This window comes from Oryzias melastigma, linkage group LG7, assembly GCF_002922805.2.
Source record: "Oryzias melastigma strain HK-1 linkage group LG7, ASM292280v2, whole genome shotgun sequence".
NCBI classification, from domain to species: Eukaryota; Metazoa; Chordata; class Actinopteri; order Beloniformes; family Adrianichthyidae; genus Oryzias; species Oryzias melastigma.
The window spans coordinates 21,638,045-21,655,681 of NC_050518.1; the positions used below are offsets into that span (position 1 = coordinate 21,638,045).

At 39.4% G+C, this 17,637-nt stretch overlaps 1 protein-coding gene across 1 annotated transcript in view; it reads left to right on the forward strand.

Moving 5' to 3' along the window:
- The window catches only part of LOC112158869 (IQ motif and SEC7 domain-containing protein 2), a gene marked incomplete at its 3' end in the record, with an annotated part of 166,813 nt that overhangs the window by 6,153 nt on the left and 143,023 nt on the right, over positions 1-17,637 (forward strand). The window contains 1 exon segment of the mRNA XM_036212883.1: positions 4,217-6,055. Coding sequence (XP_036068776.1) covers positions 5,331-6,055 — 725 coding nt within the window.

Genomic DNA, 17,637 nt, shown 5'->3' on the forward strand with positions numbered 1-17,637 from the left:
TTTGTGATTCTTTCAGTTCACTCAATAGAATTCAATTCATTTCAATTTTGAGTATATATGTTTACACATTTAGACACATTTGTTTAGAAATACATTAATAACGTAAGTATGTTTTGCAGATTTTCATATAAATCTGATACAGTTTGCATATTGTAAAATTTATTAGTGTAATAATAATGAGATTGTTACTAGCATAAAGTGTAATATGGTTTTGCAAAATGAGAAGCTCTAACAAACATGTACAGATCATTAACATTGTAAACACTGTTGTGTTTCTCCTGGGAGGTGTTTCAATTTGGCCACTAGGGGGCGATCGTATATGTAGTATTACACTTTATTCTCGAAGAAGAAAAAAGAATGACTAAAAAAACAGTGCTTTTGATAAATGGTTACTCTTAAACAAATGTTTCTTTTAAAAAAAGTTTGGAAAATTCATGCCTGTGAGTATATAAAGCAATGTATGTTTTGGTTGACGGAGCGTTAGCATTAGCTGTCCTAAGGGAAATCGATTAAACGTTAGCATCAAGCTAGCAGACTTTAGCTTTTTATGTGCTAAATCGATTTCTGTTTTTATGGATCGATTATTGGTTCATTAAGCTTAGATCGATTTAAATCAATTACGATAATCGATTTTACCAATCCAGCCCAAGTATCTCATACAATATATTTTGTGTATAAGTACAAAAACTATGAAATAAAAAAACATGTGTGTGATTTGTTTGTAAGCTAGTTTCAAGCTGTTTAATTTGTGCATTTTTAAATTGTGTTTTGTATTTTTTTTTTAGTTTTATAGTTTTTGTTCTTATGCACAAAGTATATTGTATGAGTTTCTCATCAAGCATTACACACACAAATCTGGGTGAGTCTATTTTCTCTCCATATTTTTAGTTTCTGTGGAGCGGCATTAGTAACTCGCCTCTGAGTTTTGGGGCAGAAATAAGCCTACTTTTATTTCCCATGATCCCTGTGTTTACAATCTCCCCGGCTAGCTTACAGCCCCTTACAATCCCAAGCTAACAGGTGCAACAGAAATGACGGGCGCTAACGGAGCTATCCAACCGAACAGTTTAGATCTAGATTCCAGCTCAGACGAAGAAAACAAAGACGTTCATGGATCTATATGTCTGTAAGTGGATGCATCAGAATGGAGTGGAGAAGTGAGACTTTGGTTCACCCTTTGCAGTTTCTAAGCCACAACTGAAAGCTTTTTTGTACTTAATTTTTTTCCCATCTCTTCCTGATTTACCATAATTTAAAGAAACACTCAAATGCTGTTTTAAGATTAAATTATATTACATTTGTTCTAAAGAATATTTTAAAAACACCCATTTCAAATGAGTGTGTATTTAGGTTGTTGCTGGTGACTTGGCCTCTCCCACGGATTTGTCCACTGGTGCAATACAACAATATTGTCTACTGGATAACATATTTCTTATAGGAAAAAAACAAAACCAATATTACGTTTACAATATTACGGTTATTGCTTCACATATCTGTTCTCAACAGTGGCTTTTTGCATCTTACTTAAGACATGAAACATTAATGCCATGCCAGAACTCTTCAGGGTGCACAGCAGCTGCATTAGACTGTGTGATAAACCACAGACTGACAACTTAACAGTCGTGTTCAAACACCATACTTGTTGCCTTTTTGTCCTTTGGTTTTCCGCTCAATGTGTTTGGAACAGGCAGTTCTGGCATGAAGGATCTGCAGAGAGCCTCACAAGCTCAGAGCAGGAGGGATAGAGCGAGCCTGACGGGAACAGCGGGATCGGGAGAGAGAGCCAGAGAGGGATGGTGGTCAGTTAGTGAGTCATGAATTATTGAATGAGCTTAATGGAAAGAAATATAAAAGCTGAAACGGTTTGGCTGCTCTGCAATAGAGACTAGAAGGCTTGCCTGCATGTATCTGTGTGTGTGTAGGGGTGTGTGTGGCTATTATTCACAAGTTTGTGTGACTTTAACACAACGACAACTTGATTACTTTGAAACCCTTTCAAGCAATGTCAGCTAATGTGCTTAAAATGTTGCCAGTCCCTGTGTGTAGGTCATAGCGACATTATGTAGTAAAAATATCACATTGCAGTTAATGTACCCCTCCCCCACGTCTTCTGTGGCAAGGAAAGTCTAAAGGCAGCTTCCCTACATGACTTTTCTAATAAGCGGTATTGTCATTTTTCTGTATTTATGCATTAAAGTCAATAATTAGTCTGAATTAAGCCAAAGAAATAACTAGAGATGGTGATAAAACTTCTACACTTGAGTTAAAAACAGACCGACGTCCAATGAGGGCGGTGGAATATTATAATATCCTCATATAATAATGTAGTTAAGTATAATGTTCCTAAGTTTAGTAAGTTCATTTCCACACCTACGATTTGAAGAAAAAATTATGGTATGAAGATCAAATTATACTCTTAGAATGTCGAATAAATAAAGGGTTTAAGGCAGTAGATTGGTTTCTGCTGCAATGGATAAAGGTCTGATTGGTCATAAATTAAAATGTATGGGATGCTCCTTCATGACACATTTATACTGTGAATTCGGTGGAGGGAGGATCATTATTTGGGTTATATTTTGAAGATTTATTGATCTTAATTACCTTACAGTAGAGCTCTGCTATTTCCTGAACATACATTTCCTGCTTTGGTCATATTTTAGGTTCTAAGGGAAATGTATCAAAGTCAAGGCCCGGGGGCCGGATGCGGCCCTACGGGTAATTCTATCCGGCCCTCCAGATCTTTTTATTTTATTCTTATTAATGGCTTGATGTTATCTTGTGCTTATTTCTAACTTGTATAATTTTGAAAAAATATTTATTCTGTGGAGAGTTAAAATATGGAAAGTTATTTAAGGTTTAAGTTGATTTTTTCTGGAATAATATTACATTACGTTACATTTTTTAAAGTTTCATTTTTGAGTGTTCAATGAATGTTTACTCTGTCCGACCAGCGACCTAAGATCTGTTTTTGATTATGGCCCCCCTGTGGGTTTGAGTTTGACACCCTTGATCTAAGGTATTCTGAGAAAAACTTGCTTAGCTCCAACAACATGCTTCATAGAGCACAAAATATCCTTTTGAGTAAACTTTAAAGTGTTTTTTCAACCACTTTTTGTTACAATAGAGTAATGCTGGGCAATATGGAAAAAATTGAGTATCACGATATAAATTATTTTATATCACGATATACCACAATAAAGTATATTTTCAGTTATCCTCTGAAAAAAATTGACAAAAATGTCCTTACTTTTGTTTTTGAAGTAAATGTAATTGATTCGTCACAAATGAAAACCTTTTTCTTTTTAAGTGCCCGCCAATTTCAAGTTTCTAAGTAGGGGAAATATATTTTTGCACAAAAGTTTAGCAATAAAAACAAACAAATAAAAACATTAGAAATGATAGAAGAGAAATGGCACGATCTGTCGTCCACTCGATATGATTCGTCATATTTCCCAGCACTACAATGCAGTATCCTAGTCAAAGACTAAAGCAACCGCTTCCTAGTTATAAATCAGTGAGCCATCCAAAAGCTACCAACTAGCTAAAAGCTCAATTGTTCCCCACTCTGCAACTTGCACATGAACCAGCTCTTTCTCATCTCATCTGTTGCTACAGCAACCAGGGACAGCTCGTCTAGCATCACTGGCATGTCATCCGCTTTGTGTGCACAACATAGACAAGTACCACTTTATAGAAACATGGACCGGGCACTCTGGACACCCGGGCTTGACAACACTTTCAAATTCACATCAGTCAAATGTTTCTGTGCTACATGTAACCTTCATATGTGGAAAGAGAGGATCCAACAGCAAAAGGATTCAGTAGGTTTAACAACCTGAGAATGAGAAGTGGGACCAGGATATTTCATGCTTGTTCTACATAAATCTATTTACAAAACCCGATAATATTTCAAATCACTTTCAGGTGTAAAAAAAAGAAAATAAAGATGTGTTAATCATGATAGACCAATCTCTTTTTTTCTCTGTGACTACAGAAAAAAAGCAATAAATATGGAAAGAGTAAAAGCAGCAGGTGGTAAAGAGATAAAGAGAAGAAGGATCAGTAAGAGAAAAGGAGAGATGGTGATCAGGAGAACAAAGGCAGATGAAAGAGGGAGAACATGTTTGTTTAATGAACAAAAGAGTGAGGTTATGTCAGCATATATTTCATTTGTTTCTTACCATTTTTCTTCTTCTTTTACATGTGAAAAATCCAGGAAGTGACATCAAAGTGAGCTAACTTGGCAGCAAATCCCAGATGGCTCATGGTATCCATGAAGAGGACCTGCATCAGACACGAAATTCCATCCTTTGGATATCACTTCCACCACCTAGCTAAGGGATTGACAGGCTAATTTTACCCGTGAACACCTAGACCACAAGAGATGACACTTTCCCTTTTTCATTTTTGTGAGATGATTATTGACAGGCGTTGTCCACTTTTTGCCGTGTTTTTGGTGGAAGAGCCTGGCTTGAGCTAACTCTTCTGTTGTTTGACGGTTTGAGATGGACATCTAAAACCAGACGTTTTTGGATTAAAGTACGATGCTCTACACAGATGCTTGGGATTGGTCAGCATATCTGTGATTTTTGAACAGTCCCTTCCATTGGGAACTGTGCATGTTGTGCAAACATCATCAACACCATGCGGCATCTCTGACACTGACGACAAACAAGTCCTCCTCCAGCTCTGCTGTCCACATCTGGCTCCAGGAAACCGATGCCTTAAATGGAGACCAGAGAGAAGATAAAGCTGATTCAGTGACTAACAGGAGGGAAAACACATTGTCTGGTTGCAGGGGGAGGAGCACTCAACCTGGGACTCTGTTCTGCTTTTAGTCGGTATGGGTTTGAACGCCTGCTGACCATCAAAAGGAATGGTCATGAGTTTAGTGAAACCTCCTGATTGGAGCATGCACGGGCAAGACCCATCTTGATTGACAAATCAGAACTTAATAAAAAAGTTTTCTCCCCCCCACTTACCTCTAGTGGGGGGGAGGGTGACGGGTGTTTCCTGTTTTGCGGTGTAGGACTTCAGATTTTTAGTTGTAGTTTTTAGACGTTAGGTTGTAGGTGATAGTCTAGACCTGAAGCAGCTTCATTCTGTCTCTCTAGTGTTTTTAGTTCATGCCAGTGTTTAGACTACTGCGCCCAGCATTGTTTTTTGAGTCAGCTATTGGTTCTGCACCAGTGACCTACCCTGATCTTACCAACTGTGATGGCCGACAGCATTTTGGCTCTTCAGTTTATCACACAGGATTAGTTCATCTTGGCCTGAAAATCCAGATCAGTCTAAAGCTCACTGGACGTTAGCCTTTGTGCTACTTAAAAATGGATGCCAATCAAGGCCCAGGCCAAGGCAGTCCTGAAAGCCCTAACCGGGCTGTGGAGTATCTTCTAGAACTCAACAACATCATTGAGAGCCAGCAGAAACTTCTCGAAACCCAAAGGCGCAGAATCGAGGAGCTGGAGGTCCAACTGGACCGTCTCAGCCAAGAGAATAAGGACCTGCGTTTGGACAGACAGCCTGTTGCTCCGCCTCCACCTGCTCCTCCCCCTGAACCTCCCATCCCTCCACCACCTCCACCACCTCCTCCAGCTCAGACTGCATCAACATCCATAGCCGCCAAGAACCACCACCATTATAACAGCCACCCCCACACCTCACCTCAGCCTCCCACTTCTATCCCCCTGCACCACAGCCACCACATTCAGCAGCAGCATCACCACCCCTCCACCCATCACTCCTACAACAGCACCGCATCCACTTCTGTTCCCGTCTCTGTGACGCCTTCAAGCAATCCAACATCCATCTCTGTCCCAACCCAAATCCCACCCCCAGTCTCCTCCGCCTCGGCTCCTGCCCCGCCACCACCACCTCCTCCAATTCCACCCAGAGATCAGCCACGGGCCCACAGCCGACTGACCCGAGTACCTTCCACCAGCACTGGAACCAACACCAACTTTGTGGAGAAAGAGAAGGAGAGGCTTGAGCGCCTGCATAAAGCCAATGCTGCCAATAACCACCATGCCCACACCCTCCACCACCACAAACCGTAAGTGGAAGTTTGTTTAATTCCAACCAAGCCAAGGATAACATGAGAAGAAAGCATACCAGACCTATTGCTACAGATCTATACGTGAGACCAGAGGGCAGAATCTTGATTTGTGAGATGCTTAATGGCAGAAAATGAAAATAATAAAAGTCTTAAGGATGCCATGTTTTTTAAAGTTCATTAGGTTTTGTTGATACCAAGTCTGTTTACTATCCACCTATAGAATGTCTCACATAAAGAAGAAGACCTTGTGGGTGCGAAAGACTTCAATGGAATGCTATCTGTTAGAGAACTGATTCCATCTTCATATAAAGGAAGTCTTTTATTCCCATGTGTTTGATGGCCTTGAGTTCCCAAATACCTTGACGTTTTATGTGGTTTAATGATGTTTTGCACCATGTTACACTGTAATACCACAAACAGACCATGTCCCCATGCTACATGTAAAAATAATCATAAAAAGTTATATTGTGTGATCAAATTGAATAGCAGTTAATAGTTATGTGAAAGTCTCAACATGGCATCCTGTCTCTGTTTTGATCAATCTTAATTGAGCTTCCATGAACAAACTTGTCTAGTTTCCTTGAACTCATGTTATCTTTGGCTGTGATTGCTACTAACTTTACGACTATTCTAAAGCAGATTTTGTGTTCATTGCTGCCAACATTTGACTTGAGTTTGTTGTCATGGCTGATAACGGGAGCAGTTGTGTTTTTGTAGAACCCGTTCTACTGTCAAATACAAAGGAGCAGGTTCTTTGAATCTTTTGAGAGGAGGTGTGGTCATTTTATCTACTCGTTTAATAGCATGTTCACCCACTCTGTTGTCTTTCCTCACAAAGGGCGTAATGCTAGACCAGATCAGCTGGCTTGCTGATGATTTGAAGAAAGTGTCTCCTTTGCATGATTATCTAATGATGGGAATGTCTTCTGGTAATAATGCCAATTGAATAGACACAGATATTTGGTTATGCTGGTTGCCTGTAACAATCCTGGGACCTGTGGAGTTAATCTTAAGTGAGACAGATGTCCAGTAGTGTTTTCCCTATTCTTGTTACTTCAATGGTGTCTTGAAGTAAGATTTTTGTCCGATAGACCTACCCAAAAGTCCAAGGTGGATCTTTGGCTGTACCCCTCTCCGACAACCATAGTTGACACGTGGCCTTACAGAGAAGCCACACAGCTGCAAAAAACAACAGAATTAGTCAGCAGGCAGTGCTATTAGAGCAACATTGAAAGAAAAAAATGTCTGAAACAAGTTGGAACTGTTCTTCAGATCAATGTTCCACTCAGCAAGAAGTTAAAGGTATCCAAGAAAGGCATATTTATGACATGGAGATTGGCTGTGATTGCTGTGTGTGGTAAATAACTGGGGGAGGGGGGGTAGTTCTATACATTATTTTATTATTTAGAACATTGCCATTTAGTGAAGCAGGTCTTATTGAAATAAAGAAAGCTTCTGTCTTGATAGGGTGATGTCCCTAGTTTGTCGAAGCAATCATCCTTGACTGAGTCAAGGCTTCAGTTTCTGTAACAAAGCTCCCTCAGTTTCATTTGTGGAGATCCCTTGTGCTATCTTAGGTATGTTGACATTGGAAGTGGGGTCATCTGGACCCCACAAGACAGCACACTGAACTTTTTTTTCCAATGATGTATGATTTTCAATGTGATCTGAGGCAAATATTAAATCCTGTCTACCTTCATCCACATTTGTCATTGGATATATAGCACGACAATGTAAGGCTTGGGTCATCTGGACCCCATAAGATAGCACAAGGGATATTCTTTATACATCGTGGAACAGTAATAGATGTGTCTATTAATTAGATTTACAAATAAAGCCACACCTGGTTTCATGGTTAGATCCAGCTTTTTTATTCCTTTGTGTTTTTCTGTGTTCATTTCCACCCATCTATTCTAAAGATATCAATTACGGCTTTCTCAATCCCATGAATGTCTTGAGCAATTTGCCATCCATAGACGGTCCAGTTACATATTGGTGAGGGGTTCATTTAATTGTGATTGATACCTGTGAAAATGTATTGTACATGTTATGACATACCTGTTTTGGTTTGTATCGGTTCGTATTGAACCTTTAGTTGTAATTCATACCTATTTGAAACTGGGTTCACATTGCTATGTATCAATAAATATTTACTGCTTTGACAGAACTAAACAAAAAAGTTTGAATACATATTTTTTGTTTTAGACGCAACTGGGCCTCATTTGAAGATCTTGGGCCTAAAACATAAAACATTAGGCAAGTTGAAATTCTTTAGGATCCTTTTAATAACAGTTTGTTTTTTTTCAAATATTGTTCTGGAGATTATAGTAACAAAGTAAATGTTAATATGAATTTATGTCACAAACAGGTCATCTTGTATTTCTCAATAACCTGCTATATCTTTTCACTTAAAGTACTACACAGAGGTGCATCATAAATGTTACCTTAATGTTTTGTTTTGGTTGTAACTTTGTATTTTTACTGTTCCCAATTGTCCTCCAGTAAACGTTCACGTATGGGATGGACAAACAATGATTGGGACATAAATCTTGTGTTGTGCTGGAGAGAAGCTTTCATATGTTATATAATCATGTTTTGCTAAATAAAATATTTGTTTGCTTTGGTTCAGGGGGACATTTTTTGTGAAGTGGGATCCTGCTTGTTGTTCTGTTCACCATGGTAACTTTTTACCAGGTAGCTTAGCTGTCTCCTTTTCTGTTTTTTTCCCCTTATTTTGTTGTTGTTCTAGAAATATTTTTACCCAGAACTGTGTTTTAATGGCTTGATCTTGGTTCGTTGCCTGGCAACAAAACTTGAGGAGTATTCTGTCAGGAGGAGGGCTGGCGGATCTCACTACCGTCTGCGGTAATCATCATTTCTGGGTTAGCATCGTCCCAGGCTTCTTCCATGAGACCCAAAAGGAAACGCTGAAAGTGCTGGTCAGGAAGACTCTGTTGCCATGCAACAGTGGAGAACGTGATTGAAAGACAACACTCAGCATTGTTGAAATGGGTTTAACCCTTGGCTAGATATCGCAGCCATCAGAGCTTTGCTAGGATCACGCCGCTGTTTAGAGGGAGGAGAAAACAAGAGGCCACAGTTTGACCTGCAGAAATGAAAGGGGAAGGGATGACTCAGGCGAGCAGTTTAATAGTACTATGACTTTGTCTTGTAATATTTTATGTTAACACAAAAGGGAAAGCTGCTTCTGCATTAGGTGTGAGTCAGACTCTCAGATGTAGCCTGATTAGAGGCTTCAAAGTCCTGAGTCATGGAACATTCAGGTACAGCTGAAACCATAAAAAACAGCTGACCTCCAGCTTGGAAATGATGTAACAGGGAGAGAAAAGTGATGAGGCCTGACAGCAGCCGGGATCAGGCTGATCTGTTATGAAATCACACAGCATATTCAGCTGCGTGCTGCCTCCTCAACGGCCCGAGCGCGAGCCAAGAAATCCCACACTGCATTGCAGCCGATTATGGCGTGGAGGCATGGCAGCCTGGCTCAGAGCTTCCCACACTGGTTGCTGACAGGTTTTTGAGAGCTTTCATTTGGGGGGTGATGCAGCAAAATGCAGAAAATAAGCAAATGTCTTCATTGTGCTTCCCCTTAGGGTGAAGCAAGAATGCTGCAAATGTTGGTGCATTTGACAAAGCAACTCAATAAATGTGTGAAAATAGCACATACATGCATTTCCTCAGGTTTGGTGTTAGTTGATTGATTGCACCTAAAGTACGTTTCCCAAACTCATTTAAGAAGATGTCAATTCAGTTTTCCTATGTTGGATGGTGTGAATGAATGGGTTACAGCGATTTTATTGTAGAGCCTGGAGGAGTATTTCTCTGATAGGCTTGCACGAGTGCTGATTACACAACATCAGGGCTGCGAATGCGCTCAGTCAGCAGCACTGCAGCTCCAGGTGTGTGTGGTCCCATGCTATCAGTTCAGTGTTCTGTGAACAGAGTCGGGCCTCAAGGGAGACGTTCATCCAAAACCCGATTTGGGTCTTCACTGCAGAGTTTTCTGCATGTGCCGCATGTCTCGACTCCATGGACAGAACAGCTGATGAGTGCCGACAGATGCCCTTCGGTCCCCAGATGATTGTGTCCTCGGTCTGAACAGGCCGGCCCGTAAAGAGGAGCATTTGGTAATGAGGTCACTTTGCACGTGAAACAAGGTGCAGTACACTTTCTGTGGCGTTCAGCAAACTCAGGTGTGCTACAGCGCTCGGTGCTCCCCACTCAGCAGGTGCAGGCGTGCAGTTTTAATCACACCGCTGCAAAAGCAGCAGTGCAGGGTTTATGATGAACCAGCTGCTTTGAACCCTAAAACAAATGATCAGGAAAGGTCCCTCTCTTCTCCCTTCAGCTCATCTAATGAATCCCACCCCCAGGTGGATCAATGATGTCATAGATTAGCATGTTTATTGATCGCTCATCAATGCCTTCAGAGTCCTGACTGATGACACCACTCTCCCGGGCTTTTCCATCGATGTCATCATGACGGTTCACTTGGAAACCCTTGCATCTATGAGGCATCTTCACCGCTGAAAGTTATCCCTGCCAGTATGGAGCGAATAAGCCAATCTTATTTGAAACTCAAATAAAGCAGATTGAAAAAATGTTGGTGCTTGGCGAAAAAATGTAAAATTTCCAAAACTTTTTGCCTTTCTAAAATAAACTTAAGGATTTTCAGCTTCAAATGTTCTGTTTTTTAGGTTTCCAAACTCAGAATTTCAGTTTCAAAACGTTTTTTTTTTTCAGTTTCAAATCTTTTTTTCACTTTTAACTCTTTTTTTTTAAATTTTCGAATCTGTAAATTTCAGTTTAAAAACATTTGGCCCCGTTGGGGCGCGTTGGGGCGGGGCTAACACGAAGGTCCAATCAAAATCGATGAGGGTGGTAACTTCAATCCTGGTGCATTCACTGACTCTGAGAACATGAATAATTAGGGTCAAGAAATGGCTGTTTAGTCTGTAATATCATAGTCTGAAGTTGTCCCAAGACGGATGTAAAAAGCAGAGTTTTATCTCGTACAAACCGCACGTCCAAAACGCTGTTCTAGCCCGTTCAAAGCGCCATCTTATTGTGTTAAGTAAATGATAAAACAGAGTTGAAAATGAAAATTAGATATGTAACTGAAAAAAAAAGTTTCTAAAGTGAAATTTTGAGTTTTGAAACCTAAAAAACAGAGCATTTGAAGCTGAAAATAGTTAAGTTTATTTTAGAAAAGCAAGATGTTTAATTTTACTTTTTTTTTTTTTTTTTTGGCCAAACGCTAATTTTTTTAATTTGTTTTATTTGGGTTTCAACTAATATTAGATTAGCTCCATATGCCAGCTCTTCCGTATTCTACAAGACATTTGTCAGCTAAAATGTACTGAATATTTTGTTTACCAGTTCTTAACCCAATCAGAATTCTTCCCTTCTCCCTTTCCCTCCATTTGAAAGGGTATTTTTAGTGCAAGTGTGTCTGGATTTTTTCTTTTAACTCTTCCGCTCTTCTTAGCTTGTTTACATTAAAAGTGGGGTCATCTGGACCCCACAAGACAGTGCGTTGGACTTTTTTTTTTCACTGAAGGGAAGGGAAGAATTCGGATTTACCCTTTACAGTATCAAAAATAGCATTCATACCTTTCAAGTCAAGCAGCTTATTTCTTCTGCAGGGATTTGTCATTTTTGTATCTTGGGTGAATATCTAAAAGAGCTGCCGGCCAGCACAAACAGGCCTCTCCAAAGCATCCCAAATGCAGCTGCAGGTCATGTTTTTAATCCGTTAAAGAAAACAAGTCACTATTGAGGCTCCTAGTGGCATCAGATTCAATAATGGGACATTGCAATGAGCTGGGTTTATTTCAAAAGCACTAACTGACAACTGAGGTCACCTCAAGGTCGCTGTCAACAATAATTCTGTCTCTGTGATCCAGTTAAAACTTGCTGTAAAAAGTAGATGATCTTTTTATTATTGTGTCGATGAAAAATAGAAAAATGTTATGAAGTTCAGGGGAAACTTCTCCCGCTAATTATCAAGTTCTCACGGGCCAAAGCTGAATTCCTGATACACGTCTTCTTTGCTAAAGTTCAGATTTTTCAACTCTCGACGAGCTATAGCGCCCAAATAACACTATGATGCCCAAATCACACCACTGCCAGACCAACACACTTCAGCCCTCTCTCAAAATGTGTCCCAAGACCTCTGATTGCGTCTGTAAATTGACTTAACATTGAAATTGGACACCCCTGACAAGGAAATCGCGTTGAGTGTGACCCCAGCTTTAGTGTTTTAAAGTCATTTTTGTACATTCTCCCTAAGACAAAATAATAAGATTTGCAACAATAGAATATAGAATAGATTTATTATAGTCATTGTCACATGTACAGCGAAATTTAAAAGTGCTCACTGATTAGTGCCTCATAAATCTGTTTCTAAAAGAATATGATTATTATGTATACCAAAGAGTTTAAGAATAAAGTAAAATAAACAAAAGAATAGGATAAAATATTTATAAATAGGTATAACACAAAAACACAGTAATAAAATAAGTAATAAAAGAAAAATGAAATAGTAATAGAGTAATAAATAAAAGTCATAAAACATTAGAATACTTACAGACAATCAAACAAACATTCATCCACACACATTCTCTGTCACTACACTGCATTAATTTAAAAATAACATAAAAAATGTGTCCTGAATTCAGTGCTTTATTACACTGGTAATGGTACGAGCTGCTGGACTTGTGTGACCCTCAACATTAGAGGAGCCCACGCTGTCAGGCGCAGCATCAGGTCCATTTTTAAACCAAGATTTTTTATGGAAAAAGTGTCACAAAAGTTATTTTTTATATAATTTTACCCTGAAATATCAATTTAGCATTCTAGAATCAAATGTTCAAGATGCAATCACGACAATCTGCTTCATGTTGAAGCTTTTCAGAAGATCTAGTCTAAATAATAAGGGTAGTAGGTATGACATCATTCCTCAGAGCGCCTTGGGTCGGTCATAAATGCAGAACGCCACCCGACTCCTAAATTTCTTGCCGGCACGTTTCCTCTGTGGCTGTGTGCGTCCACTGCTGCTCGGTCTAATTAAAGACCCGAGGGTGATGATATCGCTTTAGCTGACTGATCGTAAAATCGTTCAACATCAGACACACACAAACACACACCATAAAACCTCCACGTCATGTCCCCCCCTCCCCCTAGTGACTGTGACAACGTGAAGACGGGAGATGAAGCCGGCTGGTGGGGAAGCAGGGATGGAGCGGCTGTGGGAGGTGCAACGAAATCTGTGTTGTCATAGCAACAGTTGAGCAGGAGGAGGAGGAGGAGGAGAGAGGCTGCACACTTGCTTTCAACCACTTGTAGATGTTCCCAGTTTGTTCAGGGTTGATCCAATCTGGAGGGACAGCACTGCACATCGGCGGTGAGAGCAACCGCAGGGGTCCAGGACCCCCACATCTGTGGGTCGACACAAAGAGAGGGGCGTGGCCGTTCAAAAGGTCATCCCCCAAGTCTGCCACTGAAGCTGGTTGCATCTTTTTTATTGATTCAGATTAGTAAACATTTTTTTTGTTTGTACTTTAAATAGAAACATCTTCCATCTTGTGTTTTTTCCACACATTTCACCTGCTGAAAATCACCTGGATCAGGTGAGCTGAGTCAATCAAAAAATCAAATCCTTTGATCACCTGAATCAGCCAATCATCACTGATGAGGCCGTGGATAGTTGGAACACAAATGCAGCTTTACCAATGATTGCATATGAAAGCTGGACTGAATGACTCCTCCCCCTCAGGTTCCAAACAGGAAGTAGCTGCTGGCTCCAAGGAGCTAAAATCCCATAGACTTCCATAGAGAAATAAACAACTCACTCTATTTGTCAGAACTTAGATATCTTTTTAAGATGTTCTTGATAACCCTACCTTTTTTAAATTTATTTTTTGTAGTGTAAGTTATTCAGCTACAAACTGACCAATCATATGTCTCAGTAAAAGTCTCACGCCGAACGTTCAAAACGTTTGATTGACAGATTCTTCTGAGCAATTCTCAAGTGTTACGGGTGTGGCCTTCCAACAAACTCTCTCCTTACTTACAAGAGTGGTTGCCATAGAAATGTTGACTGACATTTATTCTGTGATGATGATGATGATGATTCACTGATGATTTCTGTTTCCAACATCCCCACGTCTATTCCAAACAAAAAATTGACTCAATTAGATCAAATTAAACCAAAAGTGAAGCTTGCATTATTTTTAAAGCTGATATTAAACCTGTTAGGCAGTTAAGAATAAATATTCTGCATTAATTTGTTTGACTGAACTTGTGAACACAATATAATGTCCTCCCTGGCTGTCAATTATTCTAATGTGTTCTCTTGTACATGTTTAGTTATGTAAACGCGCATAAAGCCGTGTGTGAAGTCCTGCTTTAAAAGGCAGATTTTTGGCAGCAAATCTCACAGGACACAGATGGCACAGAGATTTTTCTGGCAGCCAGTGGATGTAAAGATGTGAGTTTTAGTTTACAGAACAGCTGAGTGAACGGAGACACAATCTGCCCTTTATTTGAGTTTGACACAATTTCCTGCTGAAATGTTTCTGATATGCCACAACCACTAAAATCCACAGGGACAGTCCAACACCGACACTCTCAACCACGTCTGTACGGCCATGTTCCCAGCAGCTGCTTTTAGGGGTGGAGTCAGATGCTTGTCAGAGCTCCGCCCCCTGTGATTCTTACACCTTTGCCCATCCTTTTAGACTTTTCTGGAGGAGGGCTGCAATAGATCTCATCCTCCTGCAATCAAGTCTCCTACTTTCTATTCCTATTTTTCATCTTACGACTACTTTTTTTTACTATTATAATTTTGCATTGTTGTCTTACCAGTATTTGTAGAAATAATAATGTCTGGTGTACCAATAAATTAAAAAATCTGAGTTTTTGAAAGAGAGCAGTATTCTGAATTTCTTGTCAAAAAGTGATCCATTAGTTTTTTTTTCAGAAGAGATTTTTGCACTTCCTTCTTAAAGCTGGTTTGAAATTAAAGTTACTGGAGCCAGGTCAGTTCACCAGGTGACCACTAGATAGTTAAAGCTGACAAAGCAACTGATTAGCAACCAAACATCTTTTAAAAGAACCTATAAAATAAAAAAAGTAAAATAAAAACTAGCTTGTTACATATTTACCTACATTAAAACAGTCCATGTTTACATTAAACATTAACATGAAACTCTTCTATCATTTTTTTACATTATATTTAGATTTATTCAAGTGAATTTGACTCTGAATTACGTATTTCTTAGGATCCAAGTGGTGCTTCTCTTTTTTTGCGTAGTGTCACCTGCAGAACTGCTTCACCTGCTTTTCCTAGTTTCCCGTTTTTAAATTGTGGGTAAGGCTCGATTGATAAAATCAATAAATCAATCTGGATTGATCTAAGCTTAATAGATCAATAATCAATTCACAAAAGTGGAAATCAATCTAACGCAAAAATGCTAAAATCCTCTAGCTTAATGCTACCGTATAATGGGATTTCCCATAGGAAAGCTAATGCTAACGCTCGGTTGACCTAAACATACATTACTGACTAAATGAACATCTTCATAAGCTCATAGGCATACATTTTCAAACTCTTTTAAGGAATTATTTTTTAAAGTAACCATTTGTGGTCTGAAACACACCACTCAAACAGGGAAAAACTGTCCTCAAATGAGTCCAAAATAAACTAGTGTGTCACATAGATATAGAGTTTGTCCATACATTTCATAGACATTTTCATTTATCTGATTGTAAATGATGCCTTTTACATTGGATAACTTGGGTTAAAGAGTTCAGTTTGCTTTTTAAGCTTCAGTTCACAGTTGTTATTGTCTCAAGCTGCCAGTCACAGAATGCCATAAACATCGTCGCTCGGTAAGACCCACATTTCTGGAGTTTAAAATAAGCCACAGCACCTAAAGGAAGAATGTAAGGAGGGAAACGAGGCCGTGCAGCGTGTGCATATTGAGGCCAGCAGTGCAGTAGCTCCCGTGTCACTGCTGCGCGTCTGTCTGATGACATCTGAGGTAATCCATCTATTGTGAAGACCCCAGAGGACTGTCGCAGAGCATGCTGGGAAAGAGTCTGCCAGCAGCCCCGCACAGTTCTGTTTAATTTGTTCAGTTTGGAGACAGATTATCCATTAACAGGAACTTCTGAGCTCTCTGGTTGGATTTCTTCCGGTTTTTTTTTATTTTTTATTTTTTTTATATGCGTTTCAACATCGTGTGATGTGTAGGGTGATGGAGCAGGAGTGCTGTGGGAGTGGAAAGTGAGAATTACACTCAACCCCTTCATCAGCTGCAACACGTCTAGCCCGTTTTTTGCTCCCTGTCTTCCCACGAGGATATCTCACCTTATATAGCTCTGACTCAGAGCAATTTGAGGTGGTAGAGAAAGCGTTTGTCAAAGACCACTTCATTAGGCTATTTTTAATTAACACTTTTACATTGCAATGAAGAAGTTATATAACAAACCATGTCGGTTGAGTTCCTGTAACGGCCGCTTAATGCAACAGGATGCCTGCAGTTTGTTCCAGCAGGGAGGAAAGGCCTAATCCTCCTCTTCCATGTCTTCAATTCTATGTCTATGACTTTGATTAGGTCAACACCACCCAAAAAACCTGCTCCGTGTCTGTTTTAGGATCTGGTCCTGAAGTAAGGCTCTAGAATCCCAGCATAAATACCACAGTACAACTCGAAAGTGCATTCCTGTCGGTGTTTTACATGGAGACAAAATGACTTTGTCAAAGTCAGTGAGTGAGCGTGTCTTTGAAAGGTTTACTAATGTGGAGGACCATTTTTTCTGATAAGAGACAGCACTGTGTCTCCATTGGTTCAGATGGAAATGCATCGTTGTTTAAAAATCCACTCTGTTGAAAATTGTGTTTTTAACATGTTTTTGTGGCATAATGGACACATTTTGACCAAATAAAAAAAACAAAGTAGTGCTCTGGATTTTAAAGGTAATGCGGACACAATGCTCACTACTTTTCTTTCGTTTTTCTAAAAAAACGGATATGACGTCATCGATTTCACAAAGTGAAAATCGAATAAAAACGAATATTTCCCAGCGTTTATTTATGAATTCCCTGTGTTCTGATGGTGAAAATGTGGATGGTTTATTCAAATATTGCATTTAAACATTTTTTTTTTTTTTGTTCGAAATTGTTCGACCGCAGTGCATTGTGGTCTATGTCCTTTCATCTAGTGACCATCAATGCACGCCAGCTTTTCGCAAAGACTTCTAGGAAATTTGAAGTGCACTTGATTTGGAATAAGCGACGTAATTTGGACACAACCTAAATCTACAATTCCAAAATTGAGTTCCCTAGAAATTTCCCGGAAGTACTTGGGAAAAACGAGTGTGCATCATTGCTTGTTACATTAGCAAAAATCAACCACAATGCATCGAGGTTGAACAATTTTTACAATTTTTTTTAAATCAGCAATATCATTAGCCGTTTAAAAATTAAAAAAGTAGTGAGCATGGTATCCCCATTGCTTTTAAAATACAGGGTACCATATATTTTCTTAGTA